The 21,417-nt window shown below is 38.2% G+C and overlaps 1 protein-coding gene across 2 annotated transcripts in view; it reads left to right on the top strand.

Annotated features, from left to right (window-relative positions):
- Positions 1-21,417, top strand: part of Nhe3 (Na[+]/H[+] hydrogen exchanger 3) — a 254,903-nt gene that overhangs the window by 180,530 nt on the left and 52,956 nt on the right. For both annotated transcript variants that reach the window (XM_067153087.2, XM_067153086.2), the window contains 2 exons: positions 11,412-11,603; positions 11,690-11,788. In XM_067153087.2, coding sequence (XP_067009188.1) covers positions 11,412-11,603; positions 11,690-11,788 — 291 coding nt within the window. The remainder of the gene's footprint in view (positions 1-11,411; positions 11,604-11,689; positions 11,789-21,417) is intronic.

Here is a 21,417-nt window from a genome sequence, read left to right as displayed (position 1 = left end):
ATCACACAGTTCACACTTGAAGAAAGAAAAAAAAAGAAAGCAAGTCGATAAGCACAGTCTGTGAACACAGTCATTAAGTTAGATTTTCTGCTAATCCTGTTATATTAACTCAGAAAAGTTCTTACTTTTTCATTCAAAATATTGATGTGACGTGAATAAAGAAATATAATGCAATACTCGAGAGAAAAAAAATAAGTTCTGGTGATTCTTAAGTATTAGGCTCTGTAGAAGTTTAATGTTACTTGACGTTGCCTAAGTCCACACGTAATGAAATAGTTAATATTTGTACTCCAATAAGTTCACTCGTGTTACAGTCTTAAATGTCTTTTTAGGATTATATTGTAATCGCGACGCGACATACTAACTGCAGTGCGACGTCCTTTATCGGCGATAGAATTTCGCGTTCTGGAGATACGACGAAAGTACTTCTACCGTGACTGCGCGAACATACTGTACGCGGGCCGGTCTCTTCACTATCTCACTCACACAGTTGTCTGCTTGTCCTTGTACGGTACTGTACTGTACTGCACTGGTTTGCGGGCTATCTGGCCTTGACATATATAGATACCAGCGCAGGGAGGGGTGGCAGCTCTCTCTCGGCCATGTGACCGTAATTACGTAATTTCGTTGAGACTTTAAATTGTTATAACTCAACAACCGTTTGATGAATTAATTTGAAATTTACAGGGATTAACTTTTATGATGTTTGCTATAATTCAGCGTTTGTCCCGTTGAAATTGGTTAAGGTGTTAAAAAGCTGTTAAAAGAAAAATTCTTTCGAGAAATATCTCTAGGGGAGGTGAGCTTCGAGCGACAGGTGACGTCACTTGACTCCGCCTAGCGTACTCGTAGGGTCTGGCACATACTGGAACATTCTTTACATGGATGTTCGTACGTCGGTCGGATCTTTAATGCTGGAAATAACATTTCTTTCAATTAATATGGACCAGGACCTAGGCCTTCCTGGTACAATATTGATGAATCAACTGTGATTGATAACAAAGCAATTGTATTTAATTATCTTACGTGAGGTTTATCAATGAACAAAAGGAAATTACCGAGGAAATGTTGTTTGCTTGAACTTTGATCACTGATACGAAGGGATCGCTGATATTTGAAGTGGTGCAAGATTATTTTGAGGAAAAAGAGATTCCCCTAACAAACGTGAGCGCTTAAGCAACAGACGGTGCTCCTGCCATGTCAGGTTGCCATGCTTGGTTTCTAACCCACCTTACGGAAGAAGTGCCAGAGATCATCACTATTCACTGTATGATTCATCGTCAACACTTATCTGTGAAAAAATTGAGTGATGTCCTGCATGAAACCGTACATCTGGTTATTACTGGTGTCAACAATATCAAAGCTAATTCTCTCAGTGACCGTTTGCTCCGACAACTTTGCGGTGAAAATGACGAGGAATTCGAACGCTTGCTTCTACATATGGCCGTGAGGTGGCTTTCCAAAGGAAACGGTTTGTGCTGTTTCTTCAAATTGTTTGACACGGTTACTGAGTTTCCCGATACGTGTGATCTTGTTTTAGGCGAAAATGTGAAGCAACGCAAGTTGGAACTTGCGTACTTTACATACATTTTTGAAAAAATGAACGAAGTCAATATAAGGCTTCAAGGAAACAAGATGAAACTTATCAAGCTCAAAGGAATTATTTCATCATTCATCGCCAAGTTTGATTCAATTTCCGGCCCTTAGAAGGCGTTCAGTGTCGGATAACGGGACTCCTGAACTCCCAGAAGACAAAATCCTAACTTTTACTCATCACCTTGACAAGTTAAAAACTGACATGGAATCAAGATTTGAAGATTTGACCAAGTTACAAATTCCGGATTGGATTCTAGATCCATTCTCGTTTGAAGCTTTGGATAAGCTTGATAACTCTTTTCAGACACAGTTTCTAGATCTGAAGTATGACTGTGAGGTGAAAATCATTTTCAAGCAGAGCGGTCACGAGTAAGCCTGGGTGAAGCTTATAGACACTTATCCACAACTGTGGGGAAAATTGGACCACTTCTCATCTTGTTCCCGTCAATATTCTTAGCTGAAAAAGAATTTATTTCTGTTGTCCAGCTCCTCACAAAACTAAGAAATAAGTCAGACATTTTCCTCAAAGGAGAATTGGACCTGAACTTGACGAACATAAAGCCGGATATTCAAGCTTTAACTGAAATCCACCAAGCACAAGGCAGCCATTGAAAAGATAAAAATAAAACAATAACAGTGTTTTCAAACTTTCATTTCCTTTTTCAAATTTAACTGTCAACTTTCTCAATTTTTCCAGATTCCAATTTAAAAATGAAAACATATACTTCTGTTTTTTAAATGTAGGCTACGTCAATGATCTTAGTTAATTATTTCACTTCTATGTTCATAAAAATTTGTAAAAAAAAAAAAAAAATCTACATTTTAATATTTTTCTATTTTATTTAAGAGTGACTGGATAAAACTGCTTCGTTTGTTTTCATATATGGTAATAAAATCGTCTAAAATTATAAAACTGCTTTATTATTTACACTTTACTTCAAATTAAAATTAGGCATACAATGGAAATGAAAAGGGGGCGATAGGTGTTAGTCAACCTCCAGAAAGGGGAGATGGCCACAAAAGGTTGGGAACCACTGGGTTAGACTATTTTCTACTCCAGCTTGCAATATTATGATGTCAGCTACCCCTGATGTAGAGTTCAGACACTACTCATTTCTTAGACTTTGGAACCTGGCTTGGCATTATACGGGGCAATTCATACAGAACCAATGATTATCTTTCATCCATTATTTGAATTTGAATACGCCGAAATGTTTCATTCAGCTATCAAATGACGCAGGCAGGTCTTGGAAATTTTTTTGCCGCTGTGGATGGGGGCAGTAGAATAAAACCCACATTATCCCATGCTTGTTGTAAGAGACTATTGAAAGGGGCACTGGGGGTTCTAAACTTGGGAGCATGGATTGGCAACCACAGGGCCCTGAGCTATGTCCTGGCATTGCTTCCACTTGTGCTAGGCTCCTAAATTTAATCTATCCTATCTGACCTCCCTTGGTCAACTCTTGTTCTTTTCTGACCCAGATGGCATTAGGTTTACGAGGTCTAGGATGGTTGCCTAGTTTTACTTCCTCTTAAAACAATCACCACCACCTCTTGGAGTTTTGACTGCAAGTCATTCAGGAGATTTAGAACTATTGGATAACAAAATCGTTCATTGCCACACAAACGGCATACCATAGGGAATTTAGTGTTCGCAATCATCCAGACAATACTGCGTTGGTATAAGAGTTGGAAACAACTGAACATCTTGTGAGTGAAACTGGCAAGCATCGTTCATTTTTACTTGCAATGGTTGCTGTCGATGTTCAGGAACTACTATAGGAGTCACCCTGTAAGTCGTTAAGGCATCTGTCACAGGAGATTGGATACTCATGTGATGCATCAGAGAGCTTCAAACTGTATAGGGCAACATCTGTTCATGAGCTGTTTGAGCCAAATAAGGCAAAGAGGGTGGAATATTGTTGTTGGCTCCAAATGACTATTGTTCAAAATCTTGGCATACTGTTCAAAATCTTGGCTCCTGTCCATTGCATGGCTCACAGATGAGGCATGGTTTCACCTAAGCAGTTGCGTAAACTTGCAGAACACATGCATTTGGTTAGCACAAAATCCACATGGTATTCATTCAAAGTCCGAAGGTGTCCACTATCAGCACAGAGAATCGTAGGACAAGTATTTTCCAATATACAGTGAACAACGAAGTGTACAGACGCGTTCTCACTGAACCATAATTAACTTGAAGTAGAGTTTGAAAAACATTTTAGAAACCACTGTCCAGGTTTCTTGTTACATGTCCAGACTCCCGCCATGCGTATTCTAACATGACTTGCAATACAAGGAAACAGAATTGATGATCGATAACAGAATGTAATTTTATTATAATGACTCTGTCTAGGAGAGAATTATTTGGGTTTGAATAATAGTTTTATTGTTTAAAATAATCTTTATTTCAGGGTTGTAAAACATATCATTAATGACAAAAGTATTACACGAACAACTGTCGCTACACTACAAGAATTAGTACGTATAATTTTTTTTTCAATAGTCTAGGCCCAGGGGGAATGGTTGCCTTGTTAGTGCTACAGAGGTCTGATTTGAATCATTCACAATTCTGAGCTCTATTTCTGGCAGTTGAAATGGAGGGCATACTGGTGTTTACTCTGCATGTTTTTACCTTTCTGGATGGTGTTACAGGCTGATCAGTCCACCGAGCAAATTTTCGGAGATGGCGAGGCAAATCAGAGAGATAAAAGCAATCCAGGGTTTGGGGTGAGACTGTGCTTGCTTGCATGAATGTAGCATTCTCTGTAGCATGAGTAGTAAAGTAGTACTAGTCTAGCTCTTACAAAGAATGTTCAGCGTTAGCTATCAACAGCAGTAATTACACATAAATCTTGCCAGCATAAAAGTACATGACAGTAAGCACATTCAATGCAGTTGAGAGTTGAGCAACTTAAGTCCTCTAGTTAACATTGTGGGCATGATAGCTAAGTGGCTTATTCACTGGCTTCTCTCCATGGTAAAATTGTCAACCAACGCAGTAGGGATTTTGAAAATGAAGTTGCGTACCTGTGGTTTGAATTCCATATAAAACTAGAGACCGCGTGGCTTTGATCCTGATATCATCAAACACAAAAAACTGGTAGTTCTGTGTGTACGATCATATCACCAACAGTTGCAAGAAAGTGGAAATCCGAAGGCTGTGATCACTGTATCAACAGTCTCGTAAAACTGTAGGTCTCATAGCTATGAACATGATATTTTAACAATCAGTTAAAACGGAAAGTTCCATGGCTGCGATCACAATGTCAGCATCCACATAAAACTGAAGATGCGGTGGCTTTGATCACGATATTAACAGTCGGTAAAACTGGAAGTCCCATGGCTGTGACTGCAATATCTAGTCATGTAAACCTGGAGGATCCATATCAAGTCATGTAAAACTGAAGGTTCTTTCGTTATGATCATGACATCAGCAGTCACGTAAAACTGGTGGTCCTGTGGCTATGATTACAATATCATATCTCCCCATTCCACTTTGTCTCGTGCTTTCTTCTGCCAACCTTAGACTCGCAACTGATGTAGATCTTCCACCACATTATCCAGTCATCTCTTCATGGTCTACTTCTGTCCTTCAAGTTTACCAATGTACATCTTCTTGAAAGCAATTTGCACAGTACTCTTCCAGCTGATTTCCTAGGTTTATCACCAAACAGTTTTTTTTTTCTGGGATTTTTCTCCCTTAGCATTTTAGTGGTGAGAGAGGAGGCATTTCTGGACATACAATGATGGTGAAGTCTCGTTCAACACCACCCTACCCAGCATGCTGGAAGGGTTTGATGATGATGATGATGATGATGATGATGATATCTTGTTTTGTCATCACTGTGGTTCAGTAATGAAAAGAATATTTCATCTGTTCCTCGAGGTTTATTATCTTCAAGCTCCTAATTGCTCCATTCACTTCCTCAAGTGATGGCACTTCTGTCTGCAACTGTGGTTCATTTCACAATGTACTTTCTCCCTCTCTGCTGCAATGATCATTTGGTCTTCTTCATCTTCCCCAGAACTCAGGCATGTATTGAAATATTATGCCCACGTCTTCATTACCCCACTAGTATCACCAACCAGATTTCCATCTCTGTCTCCACAAAAAAGATGTTCTCGGCTGGAGCTCTCTTTTTATTTCTTTTTCTTTGTTGTAAAAGTTTGTACCTCTTTTCTCAATAAATATCTCCTCCATGTCCATCAGTCTCTTACTCTCCAACTATCTCTTTTTCCTTTTCTAAGTTATTTTTACTTCTCTTCTTTTAACTTCACGGTAATTTCTCATTCGCTGCAACATTTTAATTTGCACCTGATTTCATATGTAGAGCTTTTTGACATTCCTTGTCAACCCACTCAGCCCTAACCATTGGCGGTTGCCTTCCTAGTACTTCCCAGGCTGTGGTTGTAACATTGTTTAATTTTTGCCACTGATCTTCTACAATTTTTTCTATATCATCTATCCTTATTGTTCAATTTAATGACCGCAAATCTTTTCTCCCTCTGTCCGGCTTCCTGTTTAACATTGGCTATCTGCTGTCTAAATTTCACCACTACCATTCAGTGGTCACTGTCACAATCTCTTGGTTGTGACTGGTAACAGATTTAATTATTTACAAAGAATGATTATTCTGCTTTACTGTGTTTCCATCCAGTGACATCCAGGTTTCCCAATGAATCCGCTTGTGGGGAAAGTAAGTACTACGAAGACTCATATTCCTACTTGTTGCAGAAAAATAGAGCAGCTATGTTCACTGTATATTTTCCCAATATGTGCTTCAGGTTTCTCATAGCTCTGATTCTGTTGAAGCTCAGCAGATTCAAGCCACAAATTCTTACATCATTTGCCCTTTTCCATTTCCTGGGTCTGCCCGAAAAATCCATCTAGCGTCTGTCGTTAGATTTTGTAATGAGAGGTGGGTGGGTTTTTTTCTTTTTTTTTTTTTCGGGATAAGATGTTAGTCCTACACCCAATCCTCAACCTGGAAGACCTAGATCATCACCTCCGACCTGTCCAGCATGGTACGCCGTACCATTAGCTAAGCTACAGCCAGCATAGCTCTTGGGATCATTTGACCATGCAAGCCCCGCCTCCACAAGGTAAGGTTATTGGTAGGTTTGCAGCATTATCAGGAGCATTGAAAAAAACATCACATTCAGGTGGAAATGAAAATGTAGAGAAAATATTCAACTATGTGGAGATAATGCCTCTCTCCAAATGTTCAAACAAAATTTGTGTTCTAATGCTCAGGCACTTGGATACAAGTCCATTAGCTGTAATAAGCTGTTTGTGATATTTATTGATTGATTGATTGATTGATTGATTGATTGATTGATTGATTGATTGATTGATTGATTGATTGATTGATTGATTGATTGATTGATTGATTGAATGAATGAATTCATTCATTTTTATTTATTTATTTCACAAGATTTGAAATTGAATCCAGGCTTTTGAGACACACTGTAGTGATTATACCATTGTAGCCTCTCCTACCCTGCTGACATTATTGTGTTGTGATTTTTTCTTTTCATCAGTAGGACTTGAACTGGCTAATCAGTGTCAGATCATAAAGATGATCATAAACTACAACAGGCTTCAAAGTATCTGAATTTATATTCACTCCAACAGAAAGACATTAGAGATAAAATTGCTTGGATGAGCCTCTAGATATGAATGGCAAGAACTTAGCAAAATAATTTATATTGTGAGTGATTTTTGCTCAGCAACATTGATATTGACATGGAATATTTAATGTCATCTGGAAGAAAGCAGCATTTCCAGTTGAAGGTGATGTCTTTGATACTCGTGACACTGGTATCTAGAAGTGGTTCCACTCCCAGCTGCACAAATGAGTAGTGAATATTAATTTTCACTGTACTTGAAGTACACTTCTCTAGGGGCCATACACCACTATTATTATTATTATTATTATTATTATTATTATTATTATTATTATTATTATTTAATAGTAAGTTTTATTAAATATATATAGTACATGTTGAAAGATGGCAAGTACAAAAATGACTTGCTGGATGCCAGTGGAACCTGAACCCACAACCTTCCAATTTTGCCTTAGATGCTCTACTGTTTAATCTGTTGTAGTCTAGATTGTATTTGTTCTTTTGGAAAGGTTCTGAGGTACATGTCTGGCACTGCTGCCAGGACAACTGATGAGCATACACTTGTAGCCCATTGTGGGCTAGTACAGGTGGATACTTAGTTTTCTCGACCACTTTGTGCTTGAAATACAATTTCAACTTCCTAAATTATGTTGAGTACATATAGTAGCCTATGTGCTGAAGAGATGTTAAGTGCAAAACAGAGCTTTTCCATCAGAATATACTGTGTATGTTTTAGGCCACCATATCTCAATCAGTAGAGCATCCAATGAAATCGGAAGGTTGTGGGTTTGAATACCACTAGTGTCAGTTTGGCTGTTTTTGTTCTACACTCAAAATCTCTTCAGCATGTACTATACATACTCAAAATAGCCTAATAAGTCGAAAGTGTACTTCATGTGCACAAATTAATCATTCACCCACATGCATATTGTTGTGTACATAATATTTTTTGTCATCATCAGTAGGCATTCACTTACTGCCGAATCTAGTGATTGGCTTCCGTGTGGCATGGCTGAAGAGACGAATTCCAGAACCACACAATCACACACTCTCTCTCTTTTATTTTTTAGAGTTGGCATAGTTCTTCCGCCTCTGCTGATGATGGCTCTGTAGCACTATCTAGTGAAATTTGTTTCCATAGTTATAGGGGAACTGTTTTTGTTGGACCAGACAGATTTCAATGAAACTTTGGTGAACGATAATTAACATATCATAAATTTAGTGATAATATCTTTGCCATAAAATCAGTGGTAGTGTTGTAGTTATTTGCTGAAAAATATCTGGGCTGCTCGAGCAGTTATCCAATGATGTATGTAAAGTCACATAAAAGTGGAAGTGGGATTTTGACCACAGAAACAAAAGTTCACAAATTTATAAACTTTATTTTACTAAGATGTCCAGTATATGACTATACCAAAATATTAGGGCTTAGTACTTTTGTGTTATTGTTTTTCTTCTTCTGCACCCTCTATCTGACTTCTTCAGGTGGAGAAATGGACCATTAGCCACCACCTCTGCCCGTTCTTCCACCATTCTTTTCAACATTCTGGGCTTGTTCACATCTCTACTCTCTGTTGCTTCCTCCATTGAGGATGGTTACCTTTCCTTTTAAAATAAAAATCACCACCAGACAGTCCAGAAGTTTTTTATGCATCAGAGCTTGAGTGTGAGAAATAAAACCTCAAAACGAGAACTGGAGAAACTAGAACAAAGTATAGGGAAAGAGATCTTAGGACCCATTAAAAAGGAAGGAACATGGAAGCTTAGAAAAATTGAAGTGAAAAAAACAAGGTGGACAAAGTAACAATGTCATCAGGAAAAGGAGGCTGACTTTCTTTGTTCATGACAAAACAGATCCTAACACAAGTTTTGAAATCTCAAAGGCAAACCTATATGGTACCAAGAAGTGGCTGATGATTTGAGGCTGAGTGGGATTACAGAACAAGATACACATATTTCAGCAAAAAAAATAATCCAAGATTGGAGGGTATCTGAAGATAGGTAAAATCAGTGAAACAGCTTTAATGGTCAAAGAACAGAAGAAATGCTCACAATAAAAGAATAAGACATATGGGCAAGGATGTGTAAACGTTGGAAACCTAAACGAATGTGGTCCAGTGAGGACATAATGATGTTAAGAAGTAAAAAGAAAGAAAAAAGTCAATCTTCTTTGGTTTCCCCCTGAGTCTTGTTGATCACCTTCCATTCTATCATTGCTCTATTATTTCCATCCTGCCAGTGGGACCAAACTACATTAGTCTACTGGTCCCTGTTCTATTTTGTAACTTCTGTATCCCAGCTTTTCTCATCTTCTTTGTATGTTCCTTCGGTCTTTACAAGCATGGTTCTAAGGAACTTCATTTCCATTCCCTGCACCCTGCCTCACTCTCTGGATGTTATTGTCCACATCTAAAAACATTTGCAGACTGTGTTCACTCTCATCCCATATCACAATATCATCAGAAAATAACCAAGATGGAATATAATCTCGTACCATCATCCCTTTTACTTTTTCCTGTACTTTGCCCATTACAGTGACAAACAAGAGTAGAGAAAACACACTTTCCCATCCTAGTCCTATCTGTACTTCAAACCAATCTGTTTTCCCAGTCCTCTTCTTAACTCTGCTTTTGCATTTCCTGCACAATGCCTGGATCATGTGTACAGTCTCTTCTGCAACTCCTTTAGTGCTCAATACTCTCTGTACTCTTTTTCTGGGTACACTATCATATGTCTTCTGGATGTTAGAAGAAGACATCACTACATCCTTATCATACTCCCAACATTTTCCACCAGTTGTCACATTGCAAATATCTAATCTACAGTTGATCTGCTCCTTTGTAAACCATGCTTCTCTTCCTCCAGCATCTGGAAAAGACATCGGACCGGGCAGCCCCAACCTTTTACTCTTCCATGGCGTCAATATCCAGGGAAACAGTCATCAGGTGGTCCTTTGTTCATCCTGCTCGGGAGTCACTTTAATTCCCCTTGTTGCCATGTTCCCAGCGGATTGTAGAAGATTGCCTGAGAAAGGTACTAGTAATAGAACAACACCTGAAGGAAGAGTCTCTCATTACTTCATAACCAACTAATCACTTCAAATAATACTGGTGATGCTTTATCGTATTAGATGGTATGAATGTAGCCTCTATGATTTTAAAATAGCTTGAAAAATTTTCAAATGATGGGCATCCAAATTTCATGGCTCTTCCTAGCCTCACCGAGGGTTTTTCTTATATGTGTAGCCCATTGTTCAAGTCTATTTCTCAGTACTGACTTCCATTACCTTCACTTATCAACGGCTAATTTCAGACTTTCCTCATCTTCCAAGCAGCAGATTATTTTAATACAGAGGCTTAAGTCTTGCTTTGTTTTCCACTAGTTCTAACGTCTGCTCCCAGCCTAGTACCAGTCATGAAATTTCCAACTTATAAACACAAAATTGCTTATGTTCATCATTATTTGTTGGCGAATCCGAATAATTGGGCTCCATTGGGAAATATTTTGTTAAACCAATTCTTTCCTCAACCTGTATTGCTTAAATATTTTAGATATATTTTATATCTCCATGTGAAATGAAATGGCGTATGGCTTTTAGTGCCGAGAGTGTCCAAGGACAAGTTCGGCTCGCCAGATGCAGGTCTTTTGATGTGACACCCGTAGGCGACCTGCGCGTCATGATGAGGATGAAATGATGACGAAGACGACACATTCACCCCACTGTTCGACATAATGCGATCATGGCTTTAGGGATACAAACACAATCTATTTGGTGAAGTGAATAACCTTTGAAGCGTGACAGAATTGTCCACACCATTCTTGATTCTTTGCATAATTAGGATAAATAATATGGGTGACAGTACAATTCCCTGTCTCAATCACTTTGTTTGGCATAACCTATTTCTCACACAGCTTTCACAATTTGATACATGGCTTTGATTATATTTTTTCCTTATTAATTTGCTGCAGATATTTTGGGGCACTATCTTTGCTGTTACTAGGAAAATCGGTACTATATCCTTCCAATACTCCCACAATTTTTCCACAACTTGTCTTAATGTAAAGACAGGGTCAAAAATCAAACTATGTTACGGTCAACTGCATTAAAATCTCTTGTAAATGATTACAATTTCCGTTGTACTGTGGAATGAATTGGCTCTATATCATATCATGTTGTCTTCCAGGATGTTGCTGAACCACCGTGGGAAGGTAACAAGCCTAATGAAAAAGCCTGGCTGGCTCGAATTTGGGCTGACTTTGATGTAAAGTATATGAAACCCTTTCTCACCCATGCACGACCGACACTTCTTGAAACCCTTCCTGTCTGTTGTAACCCCTTGGCAAGGGTCTTGACCACAACAGAGCAGATGACACAGGTACACTGAGATAGAATATGCACTGGAATTATTGTAGTCTATTAGTGAATTGAGAATTGTTGCTTACAAAGCATTCTTTTGTACAGGAGAGTCACACTAGAGCGGGACTGGACTCTGACTCGGATCTCTGTATCGAAGAAAATGACCATGGATATGGGAACCAGCGGAGAACTAGCAGTGCGAGGGTAAGTAATTTGAGAGAGACAGATTTGTTCTGCTTATTGAGGGTCAAAATCTTTGACTGTGAAAGTGTTAATTCTTCCCTTATTGAAAATTTTGAGAAGTCAGTCCTAATCTTTAGTGTTACAGTACTAAGAAGGAGAGGAAGAATTCTCCCCCAATCAAAATCTAATCCTTAGTATTACTTCGAAGAAGAGAAAAAGTCCCTCCATATCGACAATTTTGAGAAGAAAATCCGAATCTTATTGTTACTATGAAAGAGAGAGAATTCTCCCCCTATTGAAAATTTTGAGAAGGAAGTCTTCATCCTTAGGGTTTACTATAAAAGAGAGAAAGTTCTCCCCTTATCAAACATTTTGAGAAGGAAGTCTGAAGCCTTAGTGTTACTATGAAAGAGAAACAATATTCCTCCTCCTATTGAAAATTTTGAGAAGGAACTCCTTTCAATGAATCTCAAACTGCTTGGCATTTTTCACTTTCAATGACACTATCAAGACCCACATCATCTTAATTTTTGTTCCTATGGATGATAACCCTCATGTATAAAAAGACTGTTTCTGTGACCAGCTCCAGAATGATCTAGAATCAGTTCCACAAGTGGATTTTTCAACTTGGCTGGTGAATTCAATGGCCACATTGGTTCAGATAGGAATGGCTGGGAAGAAATAATTGGTTGTTTTGACATGGGGCTTTGTCTGTTGTCCTTTCTCATTTAATAATCTGTTGGGGAATATCTTTTCTAACACTAAAACACCTGCTTACATGAAGAAATCCTTTCGGAAGTCACTGCAGTTCTGGATTACATACTCATCAGCTCCCGTTTCAGATCATCGATCAAGGATATTTGGGCAGCGAGGAAATCTAACTGCTTGTCATATCATTATTTTTTGCGTGCAAGACTGAGCTGCGCTCCGACTGGTAAGGCGAAGGATATCTCCATCAACCAAGCTGGACTGGACTCTACTGAAGGACTCTGAAGTTGACCAGGAGTTCCAGATTGCACTGTCCAAGAAATCGACCAGAAGATGCAGAGGTGAAAGGAAAGTTTGAATCAGAATCCATTCTGGATTGTGTTACCCCTCTGTGCTCATTCTTCAGGCATTGAACGCAACCATGGATTTCAAATGAATGTCTGGAGCTTGTTGAAAAACTGAAACAGATGAAGCATGTTGACTTCAAACAGTATCGAGAACTTAATGAACAGGTCAGAAAGAAGATGAAGGCAGAAGTTCAGGCATATTGGAACAACCTAGCATTGAATCTTAAGGAAGCAGCTTCCAGACATGAGTATTGAAAACTTACCAAATGTGAAAACTGGGTGGGAAAATAGTCATTAAACGACAACACATCAGGAAAAAGTCTGGGTCATTTGTGTTTTCAACTAATGAACACTTGCAATGATGGCAAGAGTACTTCCAGGAGCTCTACAGTCATGATCATCATGAGACCATGAAATAACCACAATATCTTGACCTTCCAGAGTGTCCATCTATTGACCACGAATCTGCTGTTGAAGTTGGGTCTGCCATTAAGATGCTGAGAAATGGAAAAGCAACAAGAGTTGATCAAATCACTTCTGAAGTGATGGAGAGGGGACAGCTTGCTGGAAAAATTACAAATCTCATCATGTTAGTCTGGCACTCAGAACACATACCATCAATGTGGAAGAAAGTCACAATTGTGACAATCGTGAAGAAAGATGATAGCTGGAAATGTGAAAACTACCATGAAATCAGTCTCCTTTCCATTCCCGGTCAAGTTTTCATGAAGATACTGTAAACATGGCTCAAGAAACATTGAGGAACAGGGAGGTTTCTGGCCAAGTCGAGGATGTTGTGACCAAATATTGTCTATCTGCCAAGTGATGGAAGAATGAATTCAATGTGGGAAGAGAATGGTAGTCATCTTCATTCATTTAAAATCTTTGTTTGACAGTATACTTCGGACAGCATTTTGGAGTATTTTGGAAGCTATGGGTGTACCAAGAAAGGTTATTCGCATCCTTCAGGCATTTTACAGAAATTCATCCTGCATTGTTTGAATTTTAAATGAACTGTCAGAAGAGTTCTTAATTCAATCAGGAATTAGTCGTGGTGATGTCATCTCTCCATCACTTTTCAATATGGTAATTGATTCCATTATGAGGAAAGATTTTGAGGGTAGACAAGTAGTTTAGTATGATGAGTATTTCTTCCTGACTGACCTCATATTCACTGATGACAGTGCCATCTTCGCCAAGACCAATGCTGAAGCTACATACATACTTCACAGTGTTGCAAACATTACTTCATTGTATGACCTGAGGATAGATGCAGACAAGACCAAAACCGTAACGACAGATGGGATACAGGCTAAGGTTCCCCTCAGTGAGATACGTATTGAATAAAATCAGCACTTCAATATTTGGGGTTGTTGATCTCGGAGAATAAGAGTAACATCAAGTGCAGACATACATACCAGAATTGGACAGCAAGCGGCAGCCTTTTCATCCCTTAGGTGGTGATTAAAAATGAAATGGCGTATGGCTTTTAGTGTCGGGAGTGTCCGAGGACAAGTTTGGCTCGCCAGATGCAGGTCTTTTGATTTGACGCTCGTAGGCGACCTGCGCGTTGTGATGAGGATGAAATCATGATGAAGACGACACACCCAGCCCCCGTGCCAGCGAAATTAACTAATTATGGTTAAAATTCCTGACCATGCCAGGAATCGAACCCGGGACCCCTGTGACCAAAGGCCAGCACGCTAACCACTTAGCCATGGAGCTGGACAGGTGGTGGTTGTGGAAGGAGAATAACATCAGGCTTAAAAACTAAGATCCGCCTCTTTCATACACTGATTCTTACCAGTCCTGATATATATTTCTGAGACATGAACCCTCCTTGAAACAAGACATTCAGAAGGTAGAAGTCTTCCATATGAGATGCCTCTGTCAGATTCTTGACATTCTCAGAGGCCACTTATAAAATGATACCATTCAGTGTGATGATCAGCCAACTATTGAAGAAACATTCCTCTCAAACAGCAGCACCCACAGCAGTTGTCCACTGCCCAGTAAAATGCACACCATATCTGCGCGCTACTCATTGTCAAATAACAGCCGTAGAAGTCTCTTTCTGATTAAATTAACATACTAGAATCTCTATTAATGGTTATGAATTTCATGTTTTTGGTCCGTATTGAACTGAGAATAATATATAAGTAATAATAATAACAGCGTAAACGTTTCCACCTTTTCAGTACTAAAATATATTCACAAAATTATAAATTACATGGTACTAGTTTCGACCCATCTAGGGGTCATCATCAGCCGTATTGGAGCAAAGATCACTTTTGGCGAAATCCTAAGAAAATGTTAAAGAGTAACAAGTGAATGTGGTAGATGAAATGAGATGTTATTATGGTAATAGTTAATAATACAAGGAATATACATACTAAGAGGTTTTTAACAAAGAATAAAGTATAAATGGGGTGTTGTAAAAATTATAATCATGGAAATCAGTAAGTTCTTGTATTGAAATGACATATATAAAATTATATATGACTTAGGAAGAGGGCTTAAGGTGGGACTGAAGGGTGCTCCAATACGGCTGATGATGACCCCTAGATGGGTCGAAACTAGTACCGTGTAATTTATAATTTTGTGAATATATTTTAGTATTGAAAAGTTGGAAACTTTTACGTTGTTATTATTATTACTTATATATTATACTAGAATCTCGCCTTGCATTAAAGGTGATGTTCTAAGTGATATCCCTCAGCTGTCATACTTTTTTTTTTTTTTCAAACACCGTTGATCTTCATTTCTGCATTTAGGGCTGTTACCCAGCTTCAGACCAGATCCTGACCTGTTATTAACTATAAAACAAAGAAAAAAGAATCCTTAGTGTTAGTATGAAATAAATCTTAACAGATTTGTAGACACTTGGCGAATCTCATTGTGTTTTATATTCAGTATAACTTGCCGAATATTCTCTGCTAGTTCTTCTGTTGTCAGATTTGATTGACATTCATTTTCCCCCCACATTTAAGTATTATGACAGGGATTTACATCGAGGAATCTGGCAGGCGACATAGATTTCGAAGAGCTTCTTTCAAAGAGGGCTTCTATTTCATCAAGCTTTTTCTATATTAAGACAGTAGACAATTTTTGTTTTTATTAAGAATGGACCTAGTAGTGCATAAGTTGTTCACTTTATTATTATTATGAATAAAACGCTTACTATTTTATTAACCTCTTGAGTTGACCTCTGTACTATGTATAGGCCTCCGTTTCTTCACATGCTGCTGACCTCTATGTGTGGTGTAGACCCTTGTGGACCTAACTTAATTTTGTTCTAGCTAGTAAAGTTTTAAAGTTTTGAGATTAAAATGGTATATCTTTGAAGCTGAAGGTCTCTCTTTGCCTTCCTTCTGTGTATGAATGGAAATCGAAATAGTCCGATCTCTTTCCACCTGGGACCATACAGACTTAAATTTCTGCTGCATTCTGGCAGATGTATGTTTTGCTACACAGTATTTCCTTATGTTGATTGGATTGTATAAATTACAATCTTTCCATTAATAAGCATATTCACATGTTCTGGTGATTATGTCGTTCTTTTTTCTTTCTAATTGCATTTCTGTAAGTCTCTTATAACCACAAGTGTGCACGTACATCTAGCTTTCTAATGGTTTCTAGTGGGCCTGTAACTAACTACTTGAGATTTCAAGTCAATGTTGATGGAATGATCTGTAGCTTTTCAGTTTGTATATACATTTTCTCATTTTTCAAGGATTCCTACAATTCTTTCAAGAACTGGAGCTGGAAACAAATGCATAAAAATAAACTTCCCCAGGAGCTGCTTCCTCTCCTCATCTCTCTCTTCAGACATTGACTGTCTTTCATTTTCTATAGATGATAATGCACATTATGCAAGCTGCTCCCTCCATTTAACTTCTCTCTATAACATGTCACCTGTCATTGTACCTCCAGTATTTGCATTTAGACTGCATTGTGTATTATATACATTCTTTTGAGTCTGCTGTAAACGCTTGAAACTAATCTTAGCCAGACTGTTGTAACAGTGAATTTTTAAAGATTGATGCAATTTTTTTTAGTGCTCACACCTGAATCGCCTCTGTCCACTGTGTAATGCAAGCGCTCATATGCTCCTCATCAGTGAGAGGTTAAACTAATTTAATCAAGGGTGACCCAATTAGTACACACAGTTATTATACTTGACACTGAATGACAGCACTTCACTAATCAGTGGTTATTTACAAAATAATGGAAAAACTTAAGAGTAAACTAGACGCATTAGCATCAACTCCAGTACTGCAGCCACACCAGAAATCTAATGTGCTATCAACCTACATTTTCCCATTTCACACTACACCTTTACATCGAATACCTGTAAGTTCCCTGACTGATACTGACAATCTTATCAAAAGTACCTTGAAAGAAGTTATTCAGTTTCTTAAAAAGTATAAAGGACTCAGTCTTTTCAAGTGTGGTTGGGAGGCTTATCTACAGCATATAAATGCATGCCAAGTTCTCCAACAATATACACATTAACCATACCAGAGACCTCCATACAGAAACAGAGAAGGGCTTCGAAAAACTTGGCCTACTCCTGAATACTGAATACGAATCGGTCAGCGTCTCGCTACTACGACAACAACTCCACGAGAAAGAATTTGATGCCTGATGTGTTATACTGTATAAGGAATACACACCAGTCAATCAGTGGGTAAGAAAACCCGAAGGTTTAACCAGTAGCGACTGGAGAAATGCCATAAAACCGACAGCAAATGTAGTTCCAGTTCGTGCATTACCTGGCAGGTCCCAAGACAATAACCACTGTCGGCGTTGCCACAGTGAGATTGAAACGTTTGGTCACGTCTTGGGTTCCTGTCCATTTAATGACACCCTATTTGGAGATGTACACCAGTAATTGAAACCGTCACTCACACCTTAACATACATTACTGATTCATATCCCAGGCTAGATGGTACGTCTACTATTGCCACTTCAAGGCTTACCAACTACTCCTTTTGACTGTTGAGTGTGATTTTGTGTCCCTTAAGTTTGAAATCGTCGTTCTCTTCTTCTGGCTTGATTCAGGAGGTGCAGGATGTGAAGAATGTAGGAAAATGGAATGAGACGAAAGATAACGATGAATACAGGTAGTAATAGACTAAGATGGCAGTAGATATTGAACAGCACAAGCCTAACATCTTGTTTGCTAATATCTTGGAAGCCCTCTTTAAAGGAACATTGATCCAAGTGGTTAATAGCCACAAATGCTAAGTCTGTAGATGACTTTGTGGGATTAATCCCACTGGTGTCCAGTTGGCCACTTTTGTTCTTATACTTAGACATCTCTTCAATATGTACTGGACACGACCTAATAAGTTGAATGTTTATTCCGAAAACTTTCTTATTATTTTTTGTATTAAATGCTTAGTTACCAGCCTCCATTATTCCTGAATCTGCTTTCTCCTGATATAACAAGATTCTTCTTCTTCTTTTTTCACATTTTGTGAGTTGTTGTAGGCCTGATTCAACTCTAAAAGGTTATTCTTATCGTTGTCCTTGTGTGTTTTTTTTTCTTATGTTGCTCCCACTTTGCACACTGACTTGTCATTGCGTTTGATAATAATAATAATAATAATAATAATAATAATAATAATAATAATAATTTTGTATCCTAACTATTTTTATGGTTTTCGGAGATCATTGTGTTTATTGTATTGTGTTCCTTTTCACATTCCTACCTTATATATTACTTGATTCATCACTTGGTTCCTTTCTTTTACTTGAATTTATAATTTGTGCATGGAAGTAGTTGCATTGCAAATATTACCTCCATTCCTTGCTGATGCACACTGCATGAATCTGCACAGCTTGTTGTTACATTTATGACTGGTGTCCACTTTCAAATTTGGTGAGTTAGAGTAGTACACAGCCTGCTGCTTAGCATATTAAACAACCCTCTGTTCTGTATTGTCAGGCTAAATTTGTTTAAGATTTGCTTGCTGCCTTGCTTTACCTTGTACAAAGTTTACAGTCTTAGTAAATGTTGCTTGAAGACTAAATTTATTTACACATTGAAAAATTAATGACACTGTTGGTGAATAGTTATGTTCATACCCAAGGGCCCTCCCAGCTTCGGAGATGTCCCAGCTGAGTCTATCCTATATAGACTCCTTCCAAACCTGATATTAACTTTCCAAACCTTTGACAGTCTTTAATTTTTCCTACTTCCGTAGGTCTTTCCTTGATACCCTCATTCTTGGACCAGTCAAAACTTTTCACTATTCAGGTTTCCTGAGGCCTTTAAAAGACACTAAATGTTGACTTCCTTAAATTTGTATTCCAGTGCAACAAAAGCATGGAATTGTTTGTTCCTTTCTATTACTTATGACCTGTTGGTTTCCTTTTCACCTGTCTTTTTTTTTTTTTTTTTGCTAAGGGCTGCCGACAGTGGGATTCGAACCCACTATATCCCGGATGCAGCTCACAGCCGCGTGCGCCTGACCGCACGGCCAACTCGCCCGGTATATCATATGTTTCTGGCCTTGTATTACTTGTATTCAATTTGTATCCTTGTGTCTCTTTTCTTTCCCGGAGTTTATCCAGCTTTCTTCTTATCCCATACTTCCAACATCAAGTTTGAAGATCTGTCAAGGTGGCCTTTTCAGTAAGTGTTGATGCCCACCCTCCAGATGAAGCCGAGAGGCAGAAACAAGCTCATCGGGGGCTGAGATGATATGGATATAGAAGAACTAGGATTGCTGAAGAGGGAACCTTTCTGTCTGAGGAAAGCAGTGTTGTTTATGTTAAATTCTTCTTGCAGCATTTAAAGGCTGCCAGAAATTTAAAAAGTACCATAAAAATTTCAGTTAAGCATGAACCTGTTAATTTTAGAAGCTGAATAATAGAAGAAAAAATAAAAGAACAAGTGATCATTTATAAGGTCCATATGCGTGGCTCCTAAAAATGAAGATTGAGACTTTTAGTACTTTGTTGCAGTGTTAGTGATGAAGGATTTTGGTAGTCAGAACTTCATTGAATCCAACAAGTAACAAGTTTAAGTAACTTGGTTGCAGGATTACTGACACCGTAGATCTTGATATGGAAATCAGTACTAGTTTAGAAATAGTTTGAACTCCTGGGTTGGGGAGTGGATCACTGACCTCTATTAACTTCTTCTTGCACCTCCTTGGAGATGTAAGAGATACGCATCGCTTCTGGGGTACTCCCTAGCAGCCACCTTGATGCTTCATATAAGCTATTGTTACAGCAGGCTTGCCACACCCAAAGGCATTGTATACATAGCTGCCAGATTTCAATTATGCTGCCCTACCATGGAGAACAGACAACTTTACTTTTTTTTTTTTTTTTGTTACGCCGCACCGACACAGATAGGTCTACATAAAATCAGCTTCATGGTCCGTATCGCACTTCAATAGATTCACAATTAAGTATTTATTTTCCACCTAGTCGATACAATGATTGCTTAAGGCAATTTTTAATGGTCAAAAGTGGTACATGTTTCGTATATTATCAACATCTTCAGCCACATAACACTGTTTAGATGAAAAATGTATAAAATTGACAAAGTAATGCTTTAGAGGAAGTGTCCTTAAAATTAACATAAGATTGACAAGATTAATAAAAAAAAATAATAATAATAATAATATACGAAACATGTACCACTTTTGACCATTAAAAATTGCCTTAAGCAATCATTGTATCGACTAGGTGGAAAATAAATACTTAATTGTGAACAGATAGGTCTTACGGCGACGATGGGATAGGAAAGGTCTAGGAATGGAAAGGAAGCAGCCGTGGCCTTAATTAAGGTATATTTGCCTGGTGTGAAAATGGGAAACTACGGAAAACCATCTTCAGGGCTGCTGACAGTGGAGTTCAAACCCACTATCTCCCGAATGCAAGCTCACAGCTGTGCGCCCCTAACCGCATAACCAACTCGCCCGGTAGAGACAACTTTAAATAAAAATAGTAAATAATGCTATTGGCTGTACACCCCACTAACTACTTTTACGGTTTTTGGAGACACCGAGGTGCTGGTTTTAAGTCCCGGAGGAGTTCTCTTACGTGCTACTGAATTTACGAAGTTAAATTAATAAATTTCATTATTTGTCCGTATTGAAACAAGATTACAACTTTTTATTATCATTTTTGGGTCCACCTTATTCAATACATAAAAATTGTTGCGTAGATGTAATTACAACATATATTTTTCAATCAGTATTAGTTTCGACGCCTCACTGCGTCGTCATCAGCTGTGATAGAAGTTTGTAGAAAAATTGACAATCATATAAGTTTATCAACATCAAATTCATCACAATTTAAAATCACATTAACAATGAAACTGTGTTAAAAATATACTGTCTCTAAGTTCATATTTTCAATAAGTCGAAGACTTGTGAGACTTGTGCCATAATCTGATAAAAACTGCTTGCTGTGCTTCATTGTGCTTCGCATAGTCAGCGACCTTTTGAGGTCCGCATTGAACTGGGAACGTTGTTCTTGGTAACATCTCAAAGGACTTAGTGTTTGTTCCACCTCATTAGGATTGCTCCATTAAAGGGACACTGTAGTTTTTATTGAATTGTTTCTACTATG

This window comes from Anabrus simplex, chromosome 8 (assembly GCF_040414725.1).
Source record: "Anabrus simplex isolate iqAnaSimp1 chromosome 8, ASM4041472v1, whole genome shotgun sequence".
NCBI classification, from domain to species: domain Eukaryota; kingdom Metazoa; phylum Arthropoda; class Insecta; order Orthoptera; family Tettigoniidae; genus Anabrus; species Anabrus simplex.
The sequence above is the reverse complement of the archived record's forward strand: the minus strand, read 5'-3'. Positions and strand labels throughout refer to the sequence as shown.